General features: G+C 34.6%; 3 protein-coding genes and 1 pseudogene across 5 annotated transcripts; 2 read left to right on the top strand and 2 right to left on the bottom strand.

Moving 5' to 3' along the window:
- On the top strand, positions 1-4,825 carry LOC143601605 (ubiquitin carboxyl-terminal hydrolase 25-like). The gene is made up of 9 exons (XM_077078980.1): positions 1-276; positions 946-1,432; positions 1,518-1,593; positions 1,688-1,780; positions 1,903-1,989; positions 2,660-3,282; positions 3,694-3,822; positions 4,357-4,474; positions 4,582-4,825. The coding sequence occupies exons 1-8, from the start codon at positions 66-68 to the stop codon at positions 4,457-4,459; spliced, it is 1,809 nt and encodes a 602-aa protein (XP_076935095.1). The 5' UTR covers positions 1-65; the 3' UTR covers positions 4,460-4,474; positions 4,582-4,825.
- Positions 4,826-5,650: 825 nt separating this feature from the next.
- LOC143601595 (translation initiation factor IF-2, chloroplastic-like) lies at positions 5,651-12,099 on the bottom strand. Its single transcript, XM_077078972.1, has 12 exons — positions 10,552-12,099; positions 10,421-10,453; positions 10,158-10,271; positions 9,354-9,503; positions 9,164-9,268; positions 8,998-9,060; positions 8,528-8,683; positions 8,340-8,405; positions 7,291-7,527; positions 6,883-7,158; positions 6,169-6,357; positions 5,651-6,076 (listed from the first exon to the last, which is right to left on the bottom strand). Exons 1-12 carry the CDS (start codon positions 11,872-11,874, stop codon positions 5,915-5,917), a joined length of 2,874 nt encoding a protein of 957 aa, XP_076935087.1. The 5' UTR covers positions 11,875-12,099; the 3' UTR covers positions 5,651-5,914.
- Positions 12,100-16,705: 4,606 nt separating this feature from the next.
- Positions 16,706-19,328, top strand: LOC143602534 (trans-resveratrol di-O-methyltransferase pseudogene; annotated as a pseudogene). The gene is made up of 2 exons (XR_013147863.1): positions 16,706-17,509; positions 19,026-19,328. The product of XR_013147863.1 is annotated as a trans-resveratrol di-O-methyltransferase pseudogene (transcript).
- Positions 19,329-20,484: 1,156 nt separating this feature from the next.
- LOC143601147 (E3 ubiquitin-protein ligase CCNB1IP1 homolog) lies at positions 20,485-23,242 on the bottom strand. 2 transcript variants are annotated; one of them, XM_077078632.1, is made up of 7 exons: positions 23,090-23,242; positions 22,918-22,990; positions 22,752-22,797; positions 21,989-22,019; positions 21,644-21,899; positions 21,411-21,574; positions 20,485-20,877 (listed from the first exon to the last, which is right to left on the bottom strand). In XM_077078632.1, exons 1-7 carry the CDS (start codon positions 23,157-23,159, stop codon positions 20,600-20,602), a joined length of 918 nt encoding a protein of 305 aa, XP_076934747.1. In that variant the 5' UTR covers positions 23,160-23,242; the 3' UTR covers positions 20,485-20,599. The 2 variants fall into 2 exon arrangements, with proteins under 2 accessions (XP_076934747.1, XP_076934752.1); XM_077078637.1 differs by having other exon boundaries at positions 20,485-20,847.
- Between the last annotated feature and the right edge of the window lie 2,609 nt (positions 23,243-25,851).

The raw sequence follows: 25,851 nt of genomic DNA, 5'->3' as shown, positions 1-25,851 counted from the left end.
GCGGGGAGTTTGCGGTGGCGATTAATAATATTATTATTATTCAATGAATCAGCAGCAGGAGCGAGATGTCCTCGTTGCTGTTAGGTGATTCCAGATTGCAAATGAGCTGGCAGCAGACTAATTTATTATCCAATAAGAAACCACGGAGGAACGGTCTTCCCCCTTTAGGCTTCAGGAACCTTGGCAACACGTGTTACCTCAACGCCGTTCTCCAGTGCTTGACCTATACCCCACCGCTTGCTAATTTCTGTCTCCAGCTTCAACACTCTGCTTTCTGTATGTGTTTTCATTTTCCTTTTGTATCTGCAGTGTGACCTAATTTTGTCACTAGGGTTAGCTATGAAATTAGGAATTAGGGATATGGTAATTCAACGCCCCTAACTTAAATTTGTCTTATTCAGAGTGTTAATTTTCGATTTCCGAACACTAATTGTTAATTCCCCTTTAGAATATGCGAATTTCTACCTAGGGCTAATTTTAGGTTTTTTTTTTTGGTTTATTGGGGTCAAATTTTAGAGGTTTTATTAGTTTATTCGGTTTAACCAAATTCAATATGCTTCAAACCCAACTGAATAGCCAAGCAACCAAATAGTTGAATTTAACTCCCAAGCTGGCTACTCACTTACTGTTACAGCTTGCAGCCCCCAAATTGGTCAACTGAATTTCGTGATTGGTTTATCTGGTTTAACAGATTCAGCAAAATCCAAACAGAACTGGTTATTCAGCCATGGTTATAACTTACAACCCTCAAATTGAATAACCAGATAACTAAATCTCTTCATCGGTTTATTTGGTTAAATGATTTCAGCATTTTGTAAAACCAAAAACTGAATTGGTTATTCGGGTATGACTACAACCCAAACCGAATAAGAATTCGGTTTGGTTTTTGGTTTAATCAGTTTCAAACTGAATAATAAACACCCTATTATTGCTACGCGTTTGCAGGCGAGTCACTAGCACAGCAAGACAAAAAGAGTGATTGTCCGTTTTGTCTACTAGAAAAGAGAATCGTTCGTTCTCTCACCGCCGACTCAACCACAGAAACACCTGGCAAGATAATTGGCGGTTTAAAGCTCTTTGCGGATCATTTTCGTCTCGGAAGACAAGAAGACGCGCACGAGTTTCTTCGATACGTCATTGACGCGTGCCACACCACGTGTCTTCGGTTAAAGAAGTTGCAACAACAAAGACGTAAGGTTGTTTGTAATGGAGGCGGTGACGGGTTCAGTGGCAGTTCGGTAGTTAAAGAGATTTTTGGGGGCGCTTTGCAGAGCCAAGTGAAGTGTCTTGTTTGTGGCCATGAGTCTAATAAGGTTGATGAGATAATGGATATTAGCATCGATGTGTTAAATAGTAATTCGCTTAAAGACGCTTTTGAGAGTTTTTTTCAACCAGAGACTTTAGACGGGAATAATAAATACAAGTGTGATAGGTAAGCATACCGTTCTATTTAGCGTATTGCTTATGTATGTATGCCTTATGTTGTGTTTATTTATATTAAAATTGTGATTTTGTAGTTGTAAAAAGTTGGTAGCAGCAAGAAAGCAAATGTCTATTCTTCAGGCACCTAACATTCTTGTAATTCAACTAAAGGTGGGCTCTATATATATAAGTGGATATTTTTATAGAGTTTTATTTATTATTAGAAAAAGTGGTGGCTAATTTAGTTATTTTTCCGGTTATTTAGAGGTTTGAAGGAATATATGGTGGAAAGATAGACAAAGCAATTACTTTTGAGGAAGTACTCGTTCTTTCAAGCTTCATGTGCAAAACGAGCCAGGTATGTAACTCTAGTCTTATCATTTAAGTGTTTATTTGTTACACTTGTACTGGTTTTTTTTTAATATATATTTTTTTTATTTGGAACTATTTTTCTGATTCAGTTGATCATTGTTTTTGCAGGATCTTCATCCAGAGTATAAACTTTTTGCTACTATCATACATTCTGGATATTCACCTGATTCAGGACACTATTATGCTTACATCAAGGTTATTTTATGCTTTGCTATAACTTTTCATATTCAATAGTCTGTATTTCTGTATTGGAGTGGCAATTTGAACTGATTTACTACGAATCAGTCAATTTGGCTTATGTTGATGGGTCATAAAACCCGAAACAAAATTGATTGTTGATGTGTAAAACCTTAACATTCTATTCAAAAATTTAAGCCTGAATCAATTGACTGTTCATGTGTAAAACCTGAATATTTTATTCAAAAATTTAGATTTTTACTGAAGTAGTATTTTCCCCCCATTATATCTGACCCACTAATAGCTTGCTATAAGTAGGGCTGTAAACGAGCCAAACCGTCTCATTTTTCCTGAAGAACTGATATGTGGAGCTCGAGCTCTGTTCATAAAAAGCTTTAGCCGGCTTGTTTATTTTTTAAAATCAAATTTATAATTTTATTCATTGATATATATAAAAAGAAAAAAAAAATAATTTTAACATACACATGCAAAGTTAAACTACAGATTTGATGGTTTATACATACATTCAAATTTGGGTTATAGTTCATATAAAGGTTGAGTAATTTTGGATAAAATATATATTTTAGGTCAACCCATACAAAATGTTCAACCCATTTTGCCATGCTTAGTTAATATGCATGTGGGAGTCGTTGCTTGTTTACTTATGTTGTTTTAAATATGTTTACAGGATGCTATTGGGCGTTGGTATTGCTGCAATGATTCTTATGTTTCGGTTTCAAACATCGAAGAAGTTTTATGTGAGAAAGTTTATATTCTTTTCTTTGCCTGTACCAAACAAAGGACCGCTCCACCTAACAAAAACTTATCTACAAACGGAACAAAATCACATGAATACAACGGTAACGATAGTTCAAAAGTTCCCAAATCAAGAGTTGATCCTGCAACTTCATCCAAAGTGGTAAAACCGCTTTATGGTCCTCAAAAGAAGCCGATCAGTTTTGGTATCAAAAAGTTACCTCAAATTACTGCTCATAATAAAGAGAACAATGATAATAATGGTGATGCGAAAGCGCCACATGTTAAGAAGACAAGTGAGAAGAAGTTTCCATTGTTGGAGGAGAAGAATGGTGTTAGTCAAAATAAACATGTGGCAAATGGGAATGGTGAGATTTATAGGAACGGAGACGCGTTTGTTGCAAATGGAAAAGAAACTGGTAAATTGCATAATGGTGTTGCTAAAAACGTTTCTGATGAGTCAGATTTGCAGAGGAAATGTAATGAACAGAAGATTTGTGATTCTGCTATTAATGATCATAAATCAATAGCAAAACATGAAGAATTGAAAGAAAGGTATGCTATTTCTCATCTTTAATTAATGCTTTATGTTTTGTGGTTTAGAGATGCATTCTACAGTCAGATATTTTTATCGGTGTTCTATATAGTTTAGCATTGAAAAAATTGTAATCAGATTTTAGAAATAGGAAATAAAGGGTTAAGAAGTAAATAGCGGGCTGGTATTTAAAGGGTTTTTTTTAAGTATATCTATTATGAAACTTGAGGAGTTGACTTTTTACCTTAATTATTGTGCTAGAAGTTAAGAATAAGCTTATTTCAACTTGCACGGATGACTGTGCCACTAGATTGATATAGTTTTATGTCTTGAAGTTGATTTCTTGCTTGATTTTTATATGGTAGTTTGTTATGTTTGTTTCCTCATAATATCTTATGAAATATATACTATTTTGGCATTTGAGTATTCAGTCTCAAGAAAGAAGCTTCTTCCTTTCTGAGAAACTGTGGTTATTCCAATGAGGTGGCAAGTTTCATGCGAGCTAAGAAGCTGAGTATACGAGATGAAGGCGGTGATGCATTACAAAGGAATGAACTTAAGTAAGTCCCTCTTAACATATATGGGAGGGATCAAACAAGAAGAGGTAGTACTGCGAGGAGAAAGAAGAAAAAGAATTATTCGATTTTCAATTTTAGATAGTTTTAAAATACAAAAAGATGGTTAAACTGCAATGTTTATTCATCTATTATAACATTATTACAAAAAAATACATAGACAAGACTCATTTATTTTTAGAATTTACACATGTGTAGGTATATTTCCTACATATGCCTAATTGCCTACACATGTGTATAAGCGTTTTAAAGTAAAAAAAAAAATAAACATATGAAAAAAAGTAGTTTAATTAATGTATATAATGTAGCATTTGTATATAAGAAGTAAAATTTTTAAAATTTTAACCATTTATGGAAAAAATAAATGATTTGGGTTTCTTCCTTTTCTTCTCGCAACAACTTAGTCTTCTGTAATAACCTCCGTATATATATGCTTATGAATGTGTATGTATGCATGCATATGATTATATGTTGATGGCGTAAAAGATACGAGGTTTAAAGTGTGCAATATGTATGCAGGAGAAAAATGACAGCTGATGCGAAGGCTGTGTTTATTTCTCAAATTCCTCAATCGTTAAAAGCCGATCTCATCAAACTTATCAAATCTCAAATCGATCCATGAAACAGGCGCTGCATGGTACTCACTGCAAACACTTATTTTATTTCACTTATGTAAGTTATAGTTCTGCTTTGATGGTTACAATGGCTCTTTTTTTTTTTTTTTTTTTTTTTTGCAACTTGTAGAGGTGAAAATGGGATGCCACATCACAGTCTGTATGAATTTTAAGGAGGCGTGGAAACATGAAGATGGAATGCTAAGTTTTGCCTTTTAGTTTGTATGGGAGATGTTTATTATTGTTAGACTGATTTTGGTAAGTGGTTGCTGAGTAAGGAATCTGTTGAGTGAGGTTAATAGAGAACGGGATGGCGAGATACATATAATATTCTTTCTGTAAAATATAGCTCTTTTTTGACACACTTATAATTTACCGTAAAAACTCAATTTTACTGTGTAATTGGCATGACTCGACCTGTTGTTACCTGGATGATGATAAAAGTTTCTAAATTCGTCACTTTCTGGCGAGGACAGTGACAAATTTGTCTAAACCCGTCATTTGCTGGCCGAGTGTTTAAAGAATTAAAGTGAAACTGGTAGTTTTAGTTTGTATGAGACTCACTTTCAAAACCTTTTGGATCGCCTGATTTTTGGGAGTGGAGTTCGAATTTCAAAAGATAGATAACATTATATACACTATAATAAATGCCACAATAACCCTTATGTGAGGCATTTTATAAATATTCAATATTCATGTGTTGAATGCCCAAAGTGTTTGATGAAATGTTTAAAAGGTTTAACATTGAACCACCATTGTATTTGCTGAGCACATATTGTTACAAACCATGGGAAGGTGAGTGGGTATTGCGGATGGATAACGAGTCAAATTTCAGCCATAAACAAATAAGATGGAAATTGCTACCATAAAAAGTTATATAAATTGATTTATAGTATAACTGCTCAAAGTGAGTTATTTTTATGCAAAGGAGGGAATGGCTGCAAACATGTGCCCTGTTACAAGTTCCATAGAAATAATTCATAACTCCCATTTGACCCCTACTATTATTAAAACCTTTTTTTTTCATTTAATCCGTTTGATATAAACATAAAACACATGTATTAAATATCCTGAAACCACAGACGTATTTACTACCAAAACGTAAGCTTTCAAACCTCCATCCAAGTGACAAAAAAAGAGCAGATACAGGATCAAAATGTCTGATCAACAAACATGATGCATCAACTTTCACACCACAACTTCCACCTCATTGCTGTTTTCCTGCAGCCTTCTTTCAGAACTCGAGCTTTTTGACTATTTGAAAATTGCTGATTTAGCCCCTTTACAAGCCCAAATTCTGCTTCTATGTACAATGTAGCAGCGTACATAATTTCTGCACAGAAAACTGGAGAAGTTGTTCATATTGCTGATGATGCTAACATGTTGGATTGTTGATAATCTTGTATGAGACTCTTGTCATAAACATAGGATGAAGGTTAAGGTTTCTGTTCTATTTGATATTATTACGTCTCAATTCCAGCTTCTTTAAATGCCGCTGTCATGGTAGTCGATGCTTCTTCAAGTGTTCGTCTTTTCTGAATTGAATTAAACGTTTCAATCACGTCGCCTTCCTCCCATTCATTGAAGTCATCAACCCCAATCCCACACTCTAACCCTGCATTCACCTGTTCGGAAAAAAAATCATATATTTGACTAATTGTGATGAATGATATAGTTTTTCTAATCATATTTAAGACGTTTAATTGTTTATACATACCTCTTTGACATCTTCTTTGATGCGCCTCAAAGAATTAAGGACACCAACAAAAAGCGTCTTTCCTTTCCTCTTAACCCTAACTCCACAATCTTTTGTTACTTTTCCCTCGGTCACCATGCATCCAGCAACCCACCCACTGCCTCTACTAAACACCGCTCGAACGTCTGCCGAACCAATCGACACTTGTTCCTGCAAGATACCAAAGAGTCTTTTACTTCAAAAAGTACAAAAAAAACCCAACAAATCATGAAATTGTAATTGTTAAAATTTAAAACTTTAATTAACGGGCAACAAATATAATGGGTCAGTTGGGTAAAATTAAGGGCGTTCAAAAAGATTGTGGCTGGCTAGATATCTACTCGTTAAAAACAAGCTGAGCACGACCAAGGTCAACACGGCCCATGGCTCACTCGTTAGTTGACTTGTTGGCTCCTTATATGCTTTTGAGCAGCGGCCGAGCTCAACATTTCAGCTTGCTAAGATGAACGAGCTGGGCCGGCTTGGTTCAGATTGAAAATAAGCTGAGCCTGAGCCCATCTGGCTAGGCTAGGCTTGTTTACAGCCACGGGTCAAATGGACCGAAAAGATTAATTTTTGTAAAATTCAAGAAACAAATGAAGATAACAAGATGTTTGCGGATCGGCCCGGCCCAAAACAACCCCAACCCATTACCCGATCCATTTTGGCACCTATAATAACAAAACTTGAACACACCTCAACAGGGTCTAGTAGTCCCTCCATTGCGGCCCGCACGTCATCAAGAAGATCATATATGACTTTATAATTTCGTATCTCAACGCCCTTATTGTCAGCATACTTTTTAACAGAACCAGCTACTTTCACATTAAACCCAAATATAATGGCATTACTTGCGATCGCCAGGTCAACATCACTAGTGCTGACATCACCCGTTGCTTGTAAAATGAATTTCAAAGTCACATTATCTTGTGGGAGCTTTTGTAAAGTTTGTTTCACAGCTTCAGTTGATCCCTAATCATGAATTAAATCGTTTAAATGTGTTCTTTACAACATAATCACATAAAAAGGAAAAAAAATGTGTACTTTAGAATGTAATCACATACAAAGGACAAAACATGTTCTTTAGAATGTAATCTCGCATACCTGAAGGTCCAACTTCAGAACAATGTTCAGTTGGTGTAAATCTAATCCAGAATTCTTGCCTGTTGTAACAGCAGAAGCGAAGGAGGAAAGCGTAATTTTACCGTCTCCGGCCTTGGCCAGTATACGTTCGTCTCTTAATGATCTTGCGCGTTCCCCTGCCCTCCCGCGTGCGATATTGAGTGAGTCGACCACCTCAAATTCATCACCAGCCAATGGGACGTTGTTTAATCCAATCACCTGTAAAGTATGTGGTTTTAGTACGGGTTAAAAGCGTTCAGACTAAAAAAGTTCATATTTTGAACGTTTAAACAGATTGAAATGGGTCACTTTCTGACTGGGTCAAACGGGCTGGATATAAACTTGTCAAGGGTTGGGCAGAAGCAGGTCAATTAGATTTGGGCTAAAACGAGAAGACAAGACGTCTTTAAAACGGTCAAACAAGTTTTGGTTGAAACAAGCAAAACAGATTACCGTTGAAACGGTCCATTTTCTGAACGAATGAAATGTGATCTGCTCAAAAGAAGTCAAATTGATTCTGGTCAAAACATGGCATTTTTAACGAGTTGAAACTTGAAATGGGTCAAACATATTCAGGTCAAAACAAGTCAAACAGGTTTCGTTTGAAACAAGCAAAACAGGTTTCTGCTGGAATGATTCATTTTCTGAACAAATGAAATGGATCCTGTCAAAAGGGGTCAAATGGATTTTGGTCAAAATGTGCCATTTTAATGGGTGAAATGGGTCAAACATATTCAAGTCAAAAGAGGTCAAATAGATTCCGGTCAAAGAATGCCATCTTTAACAGGTTGAAACGGGTCAAACATATTCAGGTCAAAACATGTCAAATGGATTCGGGTCAAAACATGCCATATTTAACAGGTTGAACACTTTAAATGGGTCAGAGAAATTCAGGTCAAAACAGGTCATTTTTAATGGTCAAACAGCAATCATATTGATACAGGTTGAAACGGGCCAAATATGTGTGAATTACTTTTAGCACGGGTCGTAATATACAAGAAAAATGCAATCAACTTTTAGCAAAGTCTGACCTGTACTGGTATTGATGGTCCAGCAACATCAACAAGGTTTCCAGCATCATCAAACAAAGCTCGAACCTGTAATATCCAAAAGAGGAAATATTAGGGATCATATAATATGAATTCAATCTAATTAAATGTTTTAAAGTCAGATTTTTAAAAATCTTGATCCTGGCTAACTATTTAACAATTTTACCAACCTTTCCAACGGCTTCGCCACAAACTACTACGTGCCCTTTTTTAAGTGTGCCATTTTGCACAATAAAAGTAGCTACTGGTCCTTTTGATTTATCAAGACCTGCTTCAACTACAGTACCCTTTGCATTTCTAGAAGGATTAGCCTTCAATTCTTGCAGCTAAATAATCAAGAAAAAATAACACAAAATTAATATGCATATATGAGCATAAAAAAGGTTAAATCCCTTCTGGATTCATTTCTTATTAATGGGTTCATTCAGCTAATTATTTTATTCACAAAATTAGAAATAATATTACTTTTGAAATCATGCCTGACTTGGTAACCATTTCTAAAAAAAATATGAAGTTTGGACAAAATAACATTTCCAGTCAACCCAGCTTGACCCATGCCAGTCAGTACCAAAATCTAACATTTATTGCCCCCCCCCAACCAAACACACACACACAGAGTTCATGCAATGCATAAGTTTACCTCTGCAACTAGCATGATGATTTCTAACAAATCATCAACATTCTTGCCAGTAAGAGCACTGATCTGTAATAGGAATTTTAAATTTATTAAATATAAATCGATAATAAGAATTGTGAGAAGAATATTAACATTAGAATGGAAGAAGGTAAGGGCTTTTCTGGTGCACCTGAACCATAGGCACATCACCACCCCAATCTTCTGGTTGGCAACCATTTGAAGAAAGCTCCTGCATAACTTGCATGATTCTATCCGAAGCTCCCTCCTTATCTATCTATAAATATTGAATAAATTAGTAAAAATCAGCAAAATGTGCAGGCAACATGGCAAGTGGGACCATTTAAGTACACCTATTATACCTTGTTAATGGCAATGATTATTGGCACACCAGCTGACTTGGCATGGGCTACGGCCTCGATTGTTTGAGGGCGTACCCCGTCATCAGCAGCCACTACAATAATAGCAATATCTGTAACCCTAGCTCCACGAGCTCTCATTGCACCAAAAGCCTGCAAAACAAGGTGGTTATTTTCAAATCTCCAACCAAAACAATAGAAGTTGGCAAAACGGTAAACGGGTCAAGCAGGTCAAAAGTGTTCTCAACCAACATAAGTGTTAATGATGGGATACAACCAACCAACTTTCAGCAGCTTAGCAGCTTAAACTTCTATATTTCATTATTATTATTATTATTATTTTGCAATAGTTATATTTTTTATTTTTTGTTGTCTTGTTGAACAAGTGACAAGCTTATTTGGGCACCATGGTGACAAAAATATAATGATAATAATATTTAAAAAAGCCAAGGGGTGAACCTGAACAATAAAAAGTTATACTAAACCGCTAAAATCTTGATGGTTATTGATTTTATCCAACCTTAACCCATAAATAAACTTGTTCAACATAAGCATTTAGCCTTTCCAAAAGGTCAAGATAGCACTTTCAACAAATTAAAGAAAAACAGTCAACCTTTGCAAAAGAAGTTAGCGGACTATACTGTCAAATTTTTGAAATGTCGTTGGCTTTATCTAATGTAAGCCTTATTTTAACAATACAGTTTTATGATCTTACTTGCACATTCATAATTTATACGTTTAAAAGGGACAACAAGGGCTCATGGGTTTTTACATGTACCAAACTCTATAAGAATATGATGAAATTACCTCATGTCCAGGAGTGTCAAGAAAAACACACGGTCGCATAGTGTCATCAATAGGCACCAGGACCTTATACGCCCCAATTCCCTGTGTGATCCCGCCAGCTTCAGAAGCTGCCACCTGTAAAACATGGATGGTAAAACTTAAATATGCATGTTTATGCCACGCTATGAGATCTATCATCTTCATTCTTCACTCAAAAACTAACTTATAACTACAAGAAATAACTTGATCATATTAGTAGGCGTGAAGAAACGAAGCATTGGTACCTTGCTTTTCCGGATATAATCCAGAAGTGTTGTCTGCCAAATACAAAAAAAAGGTAGTATTATCAAGAATTAGTATTTAAACAAACTTAAAGCACAATTTTTTGTGAAAGCTCATATATATTGCCGCTTACTTTTCCATGATCAACATGACCCATAATAGTGAGAACCGGGGGTCGATCTTGTAAACAATAAAGATCATATTCATCTAGCATCTCTTTCTTTTTCGCCTTTTCTTCTATTTTAGTGGGAAAAACATCAAGAACCTCCACATCATAGTCCCTACAAACCATTTTCACCATTTCTTTATCCAACTGTTGCACCCCATCAGGCTTAATCCCCTTTGCATATAGATGCCCTAGAATCTCACCTTCACTAACCGCTAAATTAAACGCCAGCTCATCAACTAACATACCCTCTTCACCAACCTCCATTATCTCAACCTTAACCGGTTCAGCCTCACGAGCTAACTGCATTCTAACCGCTTTTCTACTAGCCTTACTCCATTTTCTCCCCTTTTTAGCACCCGGGATGGAAACATTAAGCTCTGATGTGTCATCATCATGAATCTCATCATCAACTTTGGCTTTGAGCCTAAGGGACTGTGCACCAGGCCCGCCACTCTTTTTTCTAAAATTATCCTTAAATTTCCCGGGAGGCGGTGTCTTTCCTGGTTTAGGCGGTGCTAAAACCGCTTGAGCTATTAACGGGTCAACACTCGATCTTTTAGAAGCAAATTTGTCAATCAAAATGGGTCCGCTCTGTTCTCTTGTTTTTGTAGCAGAATCATTTTCATCAGATTTTGAAGCAGCTCCTAAATCTTTCAAGATTGGTGGTTTTTTAACTGTAGAAGATGGTTTTGATTGTAATTGTGGTTGGACTCTTTGAGGTGGTCTTAGTGGAGCAACGTGTTGACTTTCGACCTCAAATTTTGACTTTTTTCCCAGACCCTTTTCGACCCGTGTAGCTTCTTTCACAACCTTTTCTATTGTTGCAACCGAATTCCCTTTCCGCCACACACTTTTAAGCGTTTTAGCTTTCCCGTTAGTTGTTGAATTACCCCGATTTCCGTCGTTTGTATTTAGTACTTTTGTTTTCTTATATGTTTCTAATTTCTCAGCTTTCTCAAATGATCCAATAACCTTATTTCTCTTTTGCCGTTCACCTAACATTGATCGTTCTATCTTAGACTCGGTTGGTTTCAACACGGGTCGTCTAGCTGATTTAACTAAAACACCAGATGCACCTTCATTGCTACTTTTACTAGTGGCATTAAGTGATACAGAAGTCCCTCTATCAGCTATAATTTCAGCGGTCACAGAATATATACAGATTGAAGCATGCCTCCATCTAGCGGGAAAATAAACCGTCTTAACCGACACAAGGGTGCCTTCTAATTGACCAGAAGAACAAGTGCAGGCACTTCCTAAACCCACTAAGGAACCTAAAGAAGCCATAATTTAACGTATTTAAACTCCAGCATCACTTTCTTTTCACAGAGGCAATTCATCAAACACCTTATCGGGATACCAAATTCACCACAATTTGAGCACTAAGGTATACAGATTGGCTAATTCACAGTCCAAAGAATATGATTTCGAGTTCAATTAATACAAAACGGTATGATATTTGAGACAAACAGAAAAAAAAAGATCTTTTTACCTCTGAAAATTAGGGTTTTGTGGGTTGATTGGAGACAGGCAGCAGAAGGTGTTGGTGTGTGGGGCTAATTGTTTGCCTCTCGACAAATGAGAACGTTACACGTGCCTAATAAGTTTAAAGATTGGGAAAATTCCCAAAATAGCGGATATAATTCTTAAAATAGCCCTTTTTGACTTTTTTGTTTTAGAAAAAGATAATAATATTCCAAATTTTGAAAAAAAGTAAGGTAGGAAATGAGATTTGGGAAAATAATGAAGGTAAAGTCCAAATCTTTTGTAATCTTTTGAGCAAATGTTCAGATTTTTTCAAAACTTTTTTTTTTCATAAAACCGTCTTGAGAAACTGTTTTTTTATGTTTTCTACCTTTCCCGTCCATATCTTTAAATTCTTGGAAAATATATTTTTTACAATTATACCTCTGAACCATCACCACCACCTTGAACCACCATCATCACCGACGCCGTCGGCCCTACCCCATCAAAACCGTTCAACTTCCGATGGAAAACACCGTTACTCCATCCAAAAAAATTTGGACGGTCACAATTACACTCCACCCAAAAAACAATCCACTTCACGTCCGGTATCAAACAGAAACCGTTACACCACCGGAAACTTCAAACTCCAGCCACCGGAGTTTAATAATAATAGTAATAATAAAGTTTGTTATGTCTATTTCCGATCAAAACCGTTCAACTTCCGACGGAAAACACCGGCGGTTGTTTCCGTTTTGGCAATCTGGAACCGGTTCTTCGTTGCTGGCGTCAACGCAGAGTCAAATTCAGTTTCCGACGGCGAATAGTAATGAAAACGGTGTCATATCAAACGGCCGGTCGTCGAATAAGCTGTCGGTGGCGAAATCGCTTATTTCAGGTGGTGGTGGTGGTGGTGGTTCAAGGTGGTGGTGGTGGTGGTGGTTTAGGGGTATAATTGTAAAAAATATATTTTTCCAATAATTTGAAAATATAGACGGAAAATGTAGGAAACATAAAAAAACAGTCTTTCAAGACGGTTATTTGAAAAAAAAATCGGAAATATCTGAACTTTTGCTCCAAAATTACAAAAGATTTGGACTTTACCTTCATTATTTCCCAAAATCTCATCTCCAACCTGAATTTCTTTCGAAATTTGGCCTGCCACTCCTATATTATTATCTTTTCCCAAAACGTCTTGACAGTCCAAATTCTAAAAAATTTTAAGAAAAAAAGGGTTATTTTGAGAATCATATATCTAAAAAAGGCTATTTTGAGAATTTTCCCTTAAAAATTTCTTCACTTTTTTTTCTTGCCATACTGACTGAAGTTTTAAAGAGAAAATAACAAAAATGTTTATTTTCATTTCTCATCGGACTTTTTCAAATTTTCAATTATGTTCATAAAATTTTGAGGGTGTTTTGGATTGCTTATTTTTACCAACTTATAAACTTTTTAAAAATGAATAAGTTGTTTGGAATTGCTTTTAATGTGTGAGAGAAAAGTTATTAAGTTACACTTTGTAACTTATTAACTTAATAAAAAGTTATAAGAAGGTAAAATAAGGAATCCCAAACACCTTCTCTGTATGGTTTCATTGTGTTCACCGTAAACTTGGCGGTCCGCTTGATTTCAAATCATGAAATGGCCAGCTTTTTTAACCAACCAGAAACAATCTCGCGTTTCTATCCATTCGGGATGCCTCAAGCCTCAAGGGCTAATCTCTAAGGACCTATTGGAGATATTTGTATGACCCAGGGTCGGCTTCGAGAAAGCAAAAAAATTTTGGGTCGAAGGCGAAATTTTTTTTGGGTCTTAAGTTAAAAGGAGTATTTTATGGGTTTAAATAATTTAATTTTGATATGGGCTTACTTGGTTATAACTTAGGTTATATAAAAAACTTTCGTATAAAAGCAAGATTAAATATGTCTCAAATGAGACTAGAAACCATAACATTTTGGTTGGGAGTAACCCCTTTGCCTAGACCAAACTAGTGGTTATGTAATTAAGTTTAAACACTAAATATACATATTGTTTTAATAAAAATACATATAATTAAAAAAAATCAGGCCTAGCGGGATGTCAGGCCTATGACCGTTGACCACCGGCCACACCTTATGGCCAGCCCTGGTATGACCAGGAGTTAAAACAAGTTCATCACTACTGCAATGAGGTAAAGGCTGGCATTGCTACTTACAAAGAAGGTTGTCAGTTGAGGAAAGGCAAACATCAAACTTAGGATACAATGGAACAACTCAGAGTATGATAGCCTTGGTAAATAACGTAGATTTGATAATTAGTCTATGGTTAGATAGAAACAACCGTATAGTCTGTTTGGTATAAGGTAATGGAATGAATAGAGGATAGAATGGACGGGGGTAATAAAATGGATCATTACTATTCATCACTTTATTCTTATTATTATTAAATAATATTAATAATACGAATATTAATCGACTAGCTCATTGCGACGATATTGTTAAACCGAATAAAAATAATCATAAAAAAATTGAATCACGTATGTGCATTATGAATTGTTAATAATAACACCGATAATAATGTTGATAATACAATAATAATAATAATTATTTTATATTAAAATTTAGTAATAATAATCATATTATTATCTAACTACAATCGTAAATGCATGAATGTGATGTACCAAAAAATCTGTGGTTCCTAATGGAATAGGTAACGAAGCTACCTTGCCGCCCACTGCTACTAAATCACCCCCCCCCCCCCAAGTTAAACTGGTGCTTGCTGTTGCACCAGGTGCTAAAGCGTGGGTGTTTTGTATCCATTGAGCAAAGATGGGTTGTAATTGGATAGCGGTATCTGAAAACATATCTTGAGGGCGCCCTAAAGCGCTCATGGTATCATTATGAATATACAAACCAAAACTTAATATCTTTAGTTTGATCTGTCTTAATTCTGCCCTTTATCCGAGTAGTCTTTTCTTCGCCAAATTGCCCGAAGCCTATGCTTTTTTGAATCCAATCGTAGATGTTATGCCAATAATACCCCTTTTATCATCTCTTCTTTCAAATCTTCATATGAAGATAACATTTGGTAAAATTTTGAAAAATAAGATGCAAGTCTCGAACCCAATACCTCATGTTTCAAACCAAAGATGCTTACCAACTCCACTTAAGTAGTTATTGTGTTGAATTTCTTGACTTCTAAATCATATATTGTTAATTCACTTATAATTAATGTATTACATATAATAATTTTTTATTTTTATTATATTTTTCACCCGTGTAGAACACGGGCTCTAACCTAGTATTTATAATATAACAATAATATTAATAACTGTTGAATTTTCCATTTCTAGGAGTAAAAAAACATCATTTACCAATGAATGGAAATCCTTAAAAAAAAGGAAAGAAACCCATTCCTTGGGTATGATCGATTCCGTTAATTCATAACAACCAAACATGTTTAATTTTATTCCTTTAAAATAAACAATTTTATTCCGTCTTTCGTTTCTTCATACTAAACGCTACCTAGCTTATGGATGAAATGTTAGTTGTATTTTGAAGATTTGTGTTGTACATCGTCCAAATATAATGCTAATTTTTTTAAACTAAATAAAATAAGCATGTTGTATTTTCAAAGTAAATACAAAATGAATGTGTGATTTCTAATGCGTAAAGCATAGTAAAAATTAAATTTGTCGTTGGTGATGTCGCACAGGAGAAACGTGTTTACTTTGATTTAATCTTTTAACAAAATTTTCAAATATTAACCAAGTCTTATTTTTGCCACAGCGCGTGAAGGCAAAATACTCGTTTTAGTGAAAATCCAAAATCATATCAACTCATACATCACGCATGCAAAGATAAATATATGAAAAATGGTTAAATTCTTAGTTTTATACTAATAGGATGTATTTGAAAATTTTTTATCGTGATATCTTGTTAATAGAAAAGCCATCAATGCATCGCTAATTACCAAGATTGGATGAAACATAGCTTACACGCATGTGGACTTTAAGTAAGTTAACCATACGATTGTAGTATAAATTAAGGCTAGATATTTTTTTCCTATAAAGTATAAACCAAACGTTTGTAGTCTAGTGATAATATAATAATCCTTGTTAAAACTAAAAACACAATTTCAGTGTGTTGTTTTACTTGTTCAATATTAGCCCGAATACTTTCATGAATTCACCATGTAATAGTTTAGTTGTGACTAATTTTAAAATTATATATATATAATTTTATATATATATAGTTTCCACATGCATGTAAATAACCTTTATATATATTTTTTCAATCAAAATTTTCCTATTATTTCACGTAGCTTTTAATTGACTGGTTTTACAATCAAAATTGTGGGTCGCAATCAACATTACTTGATTTCGTGACATGGAAAGCAAATATACAAAAAAATACATATGGCATTTGTTTCTTTACAGAAACAAATAAATATAAATATAGAATGTAGAGTTGTAGACGTCATAACTCAAATCCTAAAAAGATTCGGAGGGTCCATGAATAGTGTATAATAGTTTGAACTTAATAACGTCTCACTGTAGTGTATTACATTTTCAAATGATGGTGGATGATATATATAACACATGAATATAAAAAATAAAAATGATCCAACTTTTTAGCGTATCTCTTCAAATTTGTTTCTTATAAATTGAGAAGGCATGCAACATGTCAAATTGTCTCTCAAACTAGATCATAAGAACAAAGAGACGGCATTGCAAAATGATGAGCTATCTAAAAACTTACTTTGTTCTCAAACGCACATATGGAACCACATTTTCAGTTTTATAAAGTCCATGTCACTCAAATGTGCAGTTCAACTAGAAATACCGGATATCATCGACGGACACGGTTCACCAATGTTACTCTCCGAGTTAGTTGAATCCCTTCCAATAAAACCAGAGAGAACTCAATTTGTGTATCGCCTTATGCGCATCCTTGTTCACTCTGGTTTCTTCGTGAAACAACGCGTATTGACAACGGGAGGACATGATGAGGAGGAAGGGGAGGGCTATGTGCTAGACCCCTTAAGCCATAGGCAATTGGTGCTAGCCATGCTAGATCCATTATTGTTGGATCCATGGCAACACATGACCAAGTGGTTCCAAAATGATGAAGTGACCCCCTTTTACACAACTCATGGGAGGTTTTTTTGGGAAGCGTTAGGCCAAGAGCCGAGGCTTGGTCAGTTATTCAATGAAGCGATGGCTAGTGACGCGAGGCTTGTTATAGGCGTTGTTCTTGAACGTTGTGGTAGTGTTTTTGAAGGGTTATATTCGATTGTTGATGTTGGGGGTGGTACGGGGACAGTTGCTAAAGCTATTGCGAAAGCTTTTCCTGATATTAGTTGTATCTGTTTTGATGTTCCTCATGTGGTTAATGGTTTGATTGGAAGTAACAATTTGAGTTATGTTGGTGGAGACATGTTTGAAGTTCTTCCTAATGCTAACGCAATTTTGCTTAAGGTATGCTTCTGAATATTTTATTTTATTAATTGAAAGAGTTAATGGCCATTTTCGTCCCTGTGGTTTGCTACTTTCGCCACTTCAGTCCAAAGGTTGCAATTTTGTCAATTTAGTCCTCATAGTTTTAAATATTGGCCAATTACGTCCCATCCGTCTAACGGCATCCAACTATGCCGTAAGTTTAAGGGTATTTTTGTCTTTCTCCTTTTTATATTGAGTTAATGGTCATTTTTGTCCCTGTGGTTTGATACTTTTGCCAATTCAGTCCAAAGTTTGAAAATTTGTCAATTCGATGTTCAATTTAATTCAGTTTTTTTTGTCTATCACCCGGAAGAGCATAATCCAAGCCCAAAACCATTGAGCATAAACCAAAACAGGTCTGCATTTACTCTGTCGAAAACAATATTCATACCCATTCCCCTCGTATTTAGTTTCTAGACGGTTCCTAAACTCTCCCTCATGGTGGAATTCCTTGAAATCGAATTGTACGGAAAAAACTAAAAATCGTTTCTTTGATGAATGCATAATAGTTAGGGTTTAGAGATTAACATATCTTACCAAAATCTGAGTCGAAGTTAACTATTATACATTAATCAAAGAAACGATTTTTAGTTTTTTCTGTACAATTCGGTTTCAGTGAATTACCTTGACCACTTTACCATTAAATTCCACCAAGGGGGAGAGTTTAGGAAACGTCTAGAAACTAAATACGAGGGGGGGGGGTATGATTATCATTGTCAACAGAGTAAATGTATACCTATATTGGAGGTTGCTCGATGGTTTTGGGCTTGGATTATGCTTTTTAGGGTTATAGAAAAAAATCGAATTAAACTTAACAATAAATTGACAAATTTTCAAACTTTGGACTGAAGTGGCAAAAGTATCAAACCACAGGGAGTAAAATGACCACTAACTCAAAATAAAAAGAAGAAAGACAAAAATACCCTTAACTAACGGCATAGCTGGATGTCGTTAGACGGATGACACGTAATTGGCTAATATTTATAACTATGAGGACTAAATTGACAAAATTTCAAATTTTGGACTGAAGTGGCGAAAGTAACAAACCACAGGGACGAAAATGGTCATTAACTCTAATTGAAAACAACCCATGTCAAGTTACAATTACTTAACTAAGCATTGGATGGTCAAGCTAGCGACCGGTCTAAACCATGCTGTTTGATCTTTGATCATTTTCAAGTAATACATGTTCTCTTTTTCAATTTTACACTATTTATTTAATTCACGATAGATCATAATTGATTGCAATATATCATCTTTTCGTTCGCAAATGGCTTTTATGATCTATGTGTGACCGAAATGGCGGTCCAAAAAATCTCCATAGATAACTATGCTTTGCTACGAAGTTTAAGTTTTTTAATGCGACAGAAATTGCAATAGCAAATATTGCGACTAATTTGTAAAATGTTTATGATTTTCATTATAATTTATATTGGTAACGTGTGTACAAGAAATTTTGACGTCAATTTCTATTATTTATAAAAAAAAAAACTAGTGGATTTTGCATGATTGGAATAACGAGGAGTGCATAAAGATATTAAAGAACTGCAAAGACGCGATTCCAAGCAAGGAAAATGGAGGAAAACTAGTTATCATTGACATGGTTGTGAAGGTTGACGAAGGTGTGAATGAATTAGTCGACTCTCAACTATACTTTGATATGCTTATGATGACTAATATAACCAGACGAGAGAGAAACGAAAAGGATTGGGCAAAGCTCTTCCTTGACGGTGGCTTTAGTGATTATAGAATAACTTCGGTTTTGGATTCAAGATCTCTCATTGAAGTTTATCCGTAGCTAGTTAAGATGCTTTGCTTTCTATACAACTGTATTTTCTCACAAAGTTAATAAATAAAAAATTTATTACTACTTTCTTGTTTGTGGTTCTTTTTTATCCATGTTTTCATTCTATCATGTTGAAGTCAAGTGTTGTGTGCCTTTGTGTGGTTGTGCATGCAACATGACGCTAAATCATTACCATAATAGGAGTGATGTTTTTGAGGGTCTTGTTAAAATAGTTTATCTAAAAATGAACAAAATAGCAACTGTTTAGAGGGTAGTTAATAATCAGTTTGTAACGGTGTTTCCAGTATTAGTATTCCGGTTCTACCCTTTTATTCCAATGTTAAGGCATTTAACATCTGATTTTTAAGATATTCAAATCTTAAGCGTGTGTTCATACCAATGACCTAGTGGGGTCTGGTGGAATGATTTTTGTTCCCCACAAAGTGGTGTGTATTTAAATCCTTGCCAACACAACATTAACTTTTATTTAGGTCTTAAAAACTGTTATTAGGAAGAAAAAAAATGTGTTCCATTTCAACATCCCTTCATCTAAGGGTTACATAATACAGTATTAAAAAGTAGTCTCTATAAGTTATAAAGATGTCATTTATTAAACTTCCCTATGAGAAAAGAACTATTCTATATGTAAAAACGTATTCACGTTAAACTTCAAAAATGCTTTTTTTATAATCCGCCTATGGTTTTATACCAAAATTGTTAATCCAGTCATCCTATGTAAGCACTAAATATATATAATATATTTTTGTGGACCGGGCTTTCAAGCGTTTTTGGGCTTCGGTTAGGGCTAGTCACAAGGCCAGACTGGTTTATGCTTTTAGAGAAATATTTTGGCCCAAACATTTGACCAACCAACTTATTTGCCAAGTTACCCTAATTAAACTTTATAACTAACTAACTAGGGGTGTTCACTATGTTGTTAAGTCACGAAATCTTGAACCAAACTGTATAAATCTCAAACCGTCCGAACCAACTGATCTACTTCAGTTTAGACGGTTTGATCAGTTAATCCACACACCTGTAACCACTTGAGGGATAAGTATTGCATCAAAGTAAGCAACAATATAGAATTCAGACTAGTTTACTTGGAAGTTTGGAAGTAAATGTATATTTATTTTTGGTTACCCGTATTAGGAGATGAAAATACCCATTGATTGTAACTGCTTTGCTCTTCTCTTATCTATAACCTGTAAATAATGAAAATGGGTCACACAATATCAGCTTAATGAATAACACATGTGGTCCCATCTGTGAAAACATGTTACTTACGTGAACAACTGTGGACGGTTACGAGACAGCTGAGGACGCTTCATTGGTGAGATTATCAGATTCCTCAAAGCCGTAGACGGATTAGTTCCACCACCGCTGCCACCAAACATAGAACGGCCAATAGGTCTTCGGTTATCAACAGGAATTGCTGAATGTTTAGCATGCGGGCTAGTTGAGATATCAAATGGTCCAGAGTTTGAACTATTTTGTCTTGTTTCTTGTGGCCATATATCTTCCCGAGGCCCTGGAGTGCCAGGTGTGGTAACCGACCAATCTGCAGCATATAATTAACTAGCATTTCTTGGGTATTACCAACATCATATACACAAACATATAGGAGAGGATCCCCTAGAAAGTATAGAAAACAAAAAGGCGATGAAAGGGTATTTTTGGAATAGCTATTTTTTTTTTACCTTTTTCGAGTTCCTCATTTTTTTAAATGTTAATTAAAAAAAATTACACTATATCATCAAGCATTTCTTTATATTTAATTTGGTATAGTATTGCTATATAAGAAAAATAGCAACTTAAGAGAAGTAAGAAAACTGTGTTTTATGGTTCTGCTTTTAGTTATTGTGCTATACTTTTGTTTTGTATTTTGAGAAAACTAAAGGGCTGACAGTTTGGCTTTTAGGACCAAAATGCCCTTTAATCCTAATTTTGAGGAGTGTCACATATCACCTCCATAATTTCTATTAGCCTACTTCAGTAAAACACACTTTTATTTGATCCATTGCCTATGCATGTGTGTGTGTGTGTGTGCTTATCTTATTACATTCTAATAATAAGTAAACACAATGAGATTACCTTTCCTGATTGGATCTCTATTACCCATCATGTTAGCTGGACTAGTAAACAAATCATGATCAGTTCTTGAAAAGAAGTTGTTTGCAGGTTGAATTGCTGACCGTTTGACTGATTCATACTCGCTTCTCAACTGGTCATACATCTCATCCAGTTTCCGCTTTTGCCTATAAAATATATCCAGAAAATTATTATTTACAAATAGCTGACCTGGATTTTATTTACAAATAGCTGACCTGGATTTTTCAGAGAATTTTTCTTGGAGCTCTTGCTTATCTTTAGATAGATTCTCGTTTTCTTGTTCTGCCAGCTGGCACCGTTTGGCCATTTTCTGATACGCTATATGCACTTGCTCCATTTTTTCTGTGAATTTTTCCTGCATTGTTTCACATTTCTGTCTGCATTGGGCTACGATTCGGTTCATTTTGTACTGCATTTCAAGTTCTTTTTGTCCTATGTAGAACATGATGCTTTTGAGTGAACTCTTCATTACTTGATGTGTGTTAAAGGAAAGATATGTTATAATGGAGAAATAGATATATAATTAATGTAACTTTTAATAATTAAAGTTAACAGGATACAAATCTGTGGAGATATGCCAGTCATAACCATCTGCAGTAAAAAAACGTGTGAAAATTAAGAATACGTGCTACAAAGATATGAATTCTAAAATCAATATATAGTTAAGGAAAAGAAATGTGGATATTGTTATTTGTGACAGTTATGGATGTTAACTGTTAAATGGGTCGTGTTCGTCAAACAAGTGAATGTGAACACGAGTTTATTTTGTGGGTTGACACGAACACGACTTGTTTAACACGTGTTTTATTTAAGTTTTCTGCATATTAATACTCTAAGTTATAAATTACAGCCAAAGATACAATTATATGTAAAATAATTACGTTTAAACTTACAAGACACCATGCTCATTTCTTTGTATCTATTATATATTGGTATAAATTATGCTGTAAACATAAATTTAGAACAAAAAAATACAAATGCATTTAAATTAGTTATGTTAAGTGATAAAACACAGCGCCCGTTTCTCTTTTATCTTTTATATTACGGCATAGATTACCCTGCCAGTTTAAGTTACTACAAAAAAAGTAGGCTTTTTTTTTTAATTTATAAAGTAAATGAGTCAACCCACAAACCCACCAAGTCGACCCGAACACGGTCAGTCTAGTTAAATGTGCTCACAGGTTTGACCCGAACACATTTAGACTAAAACCAAAGTCATGAATTTCGTGTTAGGTTCGTGTAGTGTAATAAATTCACATCCCTACTGACAAAATACTGAAGAAAGTATCTTTACAGAAAACTATTCCAGATGTGTGTTCTTACATTTATCCATTCATCGTTTGGGTTAATATCCACAGGTCTCATGAGACTGAAAGCAAAAGCATGCATTAAATCAATAACAACCAGGGTACAAATGATGCATCTAAATGGTTGAAGAGATATGTTTTCAGCCTTCAGGGTTAATAGACTCAAATAGTAAAACATGTACCTTTTAGAAAGAACTTGATCACAGATAGGGCAAGCTCCATCATTACTTAGTATCTTGTTGGCATCTTCGTTGCCTTATAATGCCATTAAAAAAAATAATTGCCATTTGCTAGTGACAAAGAAGTATAATTTAGTAACTGAATGCAGTTTAAAGAAGGTTAAATTAAGAATACACAATATATGGCCACAAGTGGTAGATATAGCTCTTCCTTCCAGCTCCCGCCAGCACGCGTTGCATCTCATTGCAGTGTTTGCAATTATCTACAAATAGTTTTATACACCTTAACACTCATTGTAAGACCCGATCACAAAGATACTGCTGCCCAAGTAGAAAATCCACTGAATAAGTAAAATAAAGACTGTAACTATAGCTACAGATAACACACATTGAACAGTTGTGATTGATACTAACAGCTAGCTACTTAAAAGCAATATGCACACAATGCATTATAGTTCAACCTTTTTAGTAGATAAGCATCAAGACAATGACTGCATTAGTATTGTTAATCAAAAAGTTGCCTTACGACAGCAGAAAATTGATTTAGAAAAAAAATGAACTGTTTATGGATACTTGCGCTGTGTTGTAGCATTTAAGAACAAAATTAGGGGGCTTTTAAGAAAAAATGGTCAATGATCCTAACTTGTGAACATCATGATGATAGGTATCAACACTGAAATATTTTCAACCATCTAAACAGCTTTGGGAAGCTTGAATTATTATATTATGGAAATATTATATTATGGAAATTTCTAAAAGTGCTATGCAACTATTTAGTCAAATATGCCTTGGTATATCTAAACCATCTCTATAAACAGATGCAACACATAAAACAAAGCGTTTGTTGTCATTTTATGCCCTGCACTGCCATTTGTGGAATATGACAATGAAGGAGATCCTGCTTCTGATAAATGAGTGAAAAGAAATCAATATGAATTTGAATTTTCACATGCTTAACTAGAAATTAGCACTTAGCAGCAGATATAGAAGTTTTATAGGCACATAATTGCATAAACTTTAGCAATAGTAAAATTGCATAATACATACCGAAGCAATTAATACAAAAATATAATCATCTTCTGATTCAGCTAACCTAAAACTTTACACTAATTTTTTTTTCATGTTCACATGCTTAGCTGGAAATTAGCAGCAGATATAGAAGTTTTATAGACACATAATTGCATAAACTTAACAAAACTAAAATTACATAATAAATACGGAAGCAATTAATACACAGTGTAATCAATCATCTTCTGATTCAGCTAAGCTAAGGCCATAAACTACATGTCATTAAGCATTAGCTTACCGAATTCACGTTTCACGTTTCCTGACGAAAATTTAGCAATACTCGATCTGTTTCTCACTCTTCCTTCAAGTCATACGCTATACGTTGAATTAAACGGTCTACAGGCAAATTATAAAACAATAACGTATCTGAATCGAAGACGAAATTCACCTCAAAATGAGTAGAACAGTTCACGAAACGAGTCCGAAGCTGCGTGTAAAACTATACGTTCGCAATTAATCACGAAAACCTGCAAAATAATCAGATTGTAGCGTTAAACAAACCTAAATGATACTATACGATAAAGTGATAAACTAAAGTATGACGATTCGATAATTAGGGTTTAAACAACCTGGCGATCGATCGATGCTGCAAATTAGGTTTTGAATCCGTAACAGTGAAGTTCGTAAGATGTAATCAATGATAATTATAAAATCTCACCTACCAGATGAAGATTCAAGCACTGATCGCTCTGCGTGTGGTTTGCTTGCTTGATTTATGCGGAATTGAAAAATGGCGGTGAAAGGTAACGGCCGTGTAGTAAGATATTTTATACAATTAATGGATGGATCGGTGTTAACGGGTCGGGTTTTAGGTCAACGGGTAGATATAAACATTGACTTTTTATATCAAACTAGAGTTTAGTAGGCCGCGCTTCTTGACAGGACCGTTAGATCAAACAAAAAATATAAGTACACGTTAAACCATAAACTCATTGCAAGTCAACTCAAAGTCAGTCTGTATTCAGTTACGACATCGAAACTAAACAAAAGAAATAAACCCGTCAATGCCAAAATACAACAAATTATCATATGTGGAACCACAAAGACCGGCATATTACAGCTGCGAACCAAAACAAATTCGGTTAGTATCAGAGATACCAACACAAATTCGTAAACATAAATTAGTAATCCAAAAGAAATATTTTAAAGGCGAGTTAGACATCAAACGTTGAAATGCGTATTTAAAATCATGCGACGAGATATTTTTAAATCATGAAAAAAGTTTCGGTCGTTATAAAGACGAACTATATAAAATATGAAAGCAAAGTTTAAGAAAATCATTTAATCTAACAAATAAAATATGTAAAGCCGACACTTGCCCAACCTTAGTGTTTAAAATATAGTTTGTTAAAGATTTTAATTAGTTGAAAAAAATATAATAAAGGAAATAAAAAATATTATTTTTATTTATGAAATTACGATTAGTGAATTAGTGGTTATAATAATTAATAAAATATTTAAAAAATAAATAGTAATTTGAATAGTAATTTTTTTTAGAGGGATTCAATCTCCTTTTTTTAAATATACTAGTAGAAGAGCCCGCGCGTTGCGGCGGGGACACAGCAGGATTTCGGTGGTCGAGTTTCGGTTTGGTATCATTAACTTAAGTAATTAGTTGTTTTAGTAACATGAACTAAGTGTATTTTCACTTACATAATTGCATGAAGAACCATCAACAAAATCAATAAACCCACATGAAAACTAATATGAACTCGTGTTGTACTATAAGAATGGCGTTTTAGGTGTCCCATATTCAACATGATGCAATGTTCAGTGAAGAGAAACTAACCATTTACATGAAAAGAAACTAAAAGTTTACATGAAACCAGAGTTTAAATATGCATAAAAGTGAATACATACATAATACAT

This window comes from Bidens hawaiensis, unplaced genomic scaffold (genome assembly GCF_021521415.1).
Source record: "Bidens hawaiensis isolate Kalapana, Puna unplaced genomic scaffold, B.hawaiensis_p1.1 tig00001960_1, whole genome shotgun sequence".
NCBI lineage: Eukaryota > Viridiplantae > Streptophyta > Magnoliopsida > Asterales > Asteraceae > Bidens > Bidens hawaiensis.
Note: the sequence above shows the minus strand (reverse complement) of the source record. Positions and strands in the feature narration are given on the sequence as shown.

Bases quoted from the DNA above. Each gene is read 5' to 3' on its own strand.
- LOC143601147 (XM_077078632.1), bottom strand. From the start codon at position 23,159: ATGAGATGCAACGCGTGCTGGCGGGAGCTGGAAGGAAGAGCTATATCT. The intron at 22,991-23,089 runs GTATTCTTAATT...TGGCATTATAAG, and splicing joins CACTTGTGGCCATATATTGT to GCAACGAAGATGCCAACAAG. The intron at 21,900-21,988 runs GTATCCTGTTAA...ACACACATCAAG, and splicing joins TGGCATATCTCCACAGATTT to TAATGAAGAGTTCACTCAAA.
- LOC143601595 (XM_077078972.1), bottom strand. From the start codon at position 11,874: ATGGCTTCTTTAGGTTCCTTAGTGGGTTTAGGAAGTGCCTGCACTTGT. The intron at 10,454-10,551 runs GTAAGCGGCAAT...TGTATTTGGCAG, and splicing joins GTCATGTTGATCATGGAAAA to ACAACACTTCTGGATTATAT. The intron at 6,358-6,882 runs GTGTGTTCAAGT...GGTATCTTGCAG, and splicing joins GACTACTAGACCCTGTTGAG to GAACAAGTGTCGATTGGTTC.
- LOC143601605 (XM_077078980.1), top strand. From the start codon at position 66: ATGTCCTCGTTGCTGTTAGGTGATTCCAGATTGCAAATGAGCTGGCAG. The intron at 1,781-1,902 runs GTATGTAACTCT...TTGTTTTTGCAG, and splicing joins TCATGTGCAAAACGAGCCAG to GATCTTCATCCAGAGTATAA. The intron at 3,283-3,693 runs GTATGCTATTTC...TTGAGTATTCAG, and splicing joins CATGAAGAATTGAAAGAAAG to TCTCAAGAAAGAAGCTTCTT.